Source organism: Triticum dicoccoides, chromosome 4B (genome assembly GCF_002162155.2).
Source record: "Triticum dicoccoides isolate Atlit2015 ecotype Zavitan chromosome 4B, WEW_v2.0, whole genome shotgun sequence".
NCBI classification, from domain to species: domain Eukaryota; kingdom Viridiplantae; phylum Streptophyta; class Magnoliopsida; order Poales; family Poaceae; genus Triticum; species Triticum dicoccoides.
The window spans coordinates 604,462,792-604,465,806 of NC_041387.1; the positions used below are offsets into that span (position 1 = coordinate 604,462,792).

The 3,015-nt window shown below is 53.7% G+C and overlaps 1 protein-coding gene across 1 annotated transcript; it reads right to left on the minus strand.

The window, feature by feature from the left end:
- Positions 1–473: 473 nt before the first annotated feature.
- On the minus strand, positions 474–1,428 carry LOC119293998 (classical arabinogalactan protein 4-like). Its single transcript, XM_037572291.1, has one exon. It carries the CDS (start codon positions 994–996, stop codon positions 625–627), a length of 372 nt encoding a protein of 123 aa, XP_037428188.1. The 5' UTR covers positions 997–1,428; the 3' UTR covers positions 474–624.
- Between the last annotated feature and the right edge of the window lie 1,587 nt (positions 1,429–3,015).

Genomic DNA, 3,015 nt, shown 5'->3' on the forward strand with positions numbered 1-3,015 from the left:
CTCATAATTTAACATTTCACATATGTTAGATTCTCTTGTAAAAATACACGAAACTCCTTTGTTTTCTTCCGGAAACTAGAATTTGCTAATTCTTCTGGGAACTTGAAGATCATATTGATGTCTTAGACGTTTTAATGTGACCGTTGTCACTTCGAACTAAGATGTCGGAGAAGCGACAACTATACAACATAGATTGCACACGGTTAATTTTAAATTGGGAGAAAAGCTTTGGAATTTGTAAAACAGCCGGTTTCTTGTGTTATACAATCGTTAATGCTGTTTTCCCCCACTTCTATACCAGTACATGTCAGAGAACTACAACCTGGGAAGAACATGCCAAAATGCCGTTTAAGCAACATGCCAGAACAAAGTACCAGGACAGAATTATGCTGAATTGAATTTGTAGCCCGCAGCATATCAGAAACTAAGCTGGAAAAAAGGAAAATACACATCCACGAGAGGAGAATATAAAGTACTCACAAATGAAAGAATTTTATATTCGTAATAATCTCGTCACAAGATTACATCGCAATGTCGTGTAACCTTTCCTCCGTCTACAATAAAAGAATCTCAGAAACACTGAAACTGTATAGACAAAGTAGAGTAGCAGGGTCATCGCTGCCTCTAGAAAACGATGGCGGCGGCGACCGCTCCGGCCACTGCAACGAAGCTGGCGGCGGACGAGTACACGGCAGAGCTCGCGGGAGTGCCGGTGGGGGCACCGACGGGGGCGCCGGAGGGCGTGGCGGAGACCGTGGAGGGTGTCATCGCGGAGGGAGCGTCGGTCGGCGCGTCGGTGGGCGGGGCCGGCGGAGAGGCCATCGGGGACGGCGACGCGGCGGTGGGCGGGGTGGAGACCGGCGCAGGGGCGGTTGCCGGAGACCTCGCCGGAGGTGCAGGGAGAGGTGCCATCCTGGGCGCCGGTATGGGACCCTGCGCGGCGGTGGCGACGGCGAGGAGGGCGATGGTGGCGGCGAGCACGGCGAAGCGAGCCATCTGGTAGCTGCTGACGGTGATTTGGAGAGGAGATGAGATGGGATGCTTAGGCTCTGTGTGTAGAAGCTGTACTTGAGCTGCGAGTTGTGAATTGGGATGGGAGGCTGGTATTTATAGAGGCGATTCTAAAATGTCGGTTAAGGTAGGCAACAGCTGTAACGTTCGAGACTCGGGCTGTCGTCATGGGCAGAAACGACGCGAGAGAGCAGGCTGTCAGCGTTACAGGTGGAGATCTTGGCGCGCGGGGACGGCGCCGCGCAAAGTTGATCCCTTCACGCAGCGGCACCGCGTCGTGGGCAGCTGCTGCCTCCAACGTCAAGATTGGATCTTTATAATAAGGCCAGTACTAGGCGCCGGCGGACCGGCGCTAGGTTCGGCCGGTCCGGCCCCAGCCGTTGGATCTGGTACAGTACAGCCGTCCAAAAAACATTATTCGGCCCGGTCTAGTCTTCCCTTGACCCGTCTTCTTCCTCCCAACGAATCCCAAAAAAATCCCCACGCCGCTGCTTCGGCGGCTCCGCCTTCGTGTGCAGCTCGGCGAGGGGAACGGCTGCTGGCCGTCGGCCGCTTGCACCTCTATTCCTTGTAGCCCCTCTGCTGCTCGCCGGAGAACCTTCTCGCTAGTTAATTTTCAGTTGCAAGCTCCACCTCAGACGGTTGCAACTCCCCCCGTCGACGCTCCATGGTTGCGGCACCCAATGTGTCGCCGCCGCCACTCGTCGTCGATGCTCGCTACGACCGACGACCACCAGTAAACGACATTGAGTGGATGTAGCAAAATACATCGTTGGTAGTAGCAAAAAACACTAGTGGTGGCCACAAAAAAAGAAATTGGTCGCCGGCGTCACAGCTCCGCCACCATGGATGTAGCAAATTACCTCACCGATAGTAGCAACATCAGACGACAGTTGCTGCAAAAAGAAATTTGGTCGCCGGCATCGCAGCTCCGCCACCATGGATGTAGCAAATTACCTCGCCGATAGTAGCAAAATCAGACGACGGTTGCAGCAAAAATGTCACCGTCGTCGCGGGGTCGCAGGTCCGCCATGATGAATGTAGCAAAATCGTTTGCCGGTTGCAGCTTTTTGCGCCGCTGCTTCCAGCTTTTTGCTTCGATGGTTCCAACATTGGCAGCGACGGCGCGGTTGCAGCTCGCCGACCATCGATTGTAGCATCGCCGACCGTCGATTGGCCGCTGTGCAGGTAGCTTTTTCATTGGCCGCTTCCAGCAAAAACCTAGCCGGTTGCAGCACCGGAGCCTGCCATCTCCATCACCGGCAACGCTGGTTGTAACTTTTCGCCGGCATGCTTCCAGCAAAAAAGCCAGCCGTCGCAGCACCGGAGCGTGTCTTCTCCATCACCGACGGCTGCTGGTTTGCAGCGCCGCTTGATTGTTGTCTGGTCAACGCCATGGCTGTTCCAGCTCGCCGGGGAAGATTGCCGTGGTGTGGCTAACCATGGCTGGCAAGGAGTGGTTGCGGTGAGCGGGGATTAGAATCAGAGAGATTGGGGAAGGAAGAGATTGGGAAACGAGTGGATGTGCTAAACCGAGGAAAGGATATAAAAGGATAAGGGGAGGCGGTGGGATGGACCCAGATGCCCACGTGAAGCGATCAAAAGGTACGTGACGCGGCGTGACCGGCCGAACGCTCGGCCGGTCTGCCGTACGCAAACGTTTCCCTTATAATAAGTAAAACCAGGGGAAGGTCCAACGACTAGTTTCGAGACACGTTGCGTCCAACGTCAAGATTGGGTCCAACGACTAGTCAGCTGCTGCATCACGTACGTTTGGTAGTCCGTGGTCGGTAGGCCAGTAGAAAATTGTGGAGAATTTTGCCTTTGGTACTACGAAGAGTAAGCCAAATCTCCAAATCGCAGAGGGAAAGTGTCAACTCCACAATCGTTTTGGCCTCTAGATCACTGGCTAGGGTTTGCACCATGCGTACAAGTCAGGGACGAGAAGTTCTACGAGTTTCTTAATTGGTATGAATACAATGCATAACATATGGTAAAGTGTCA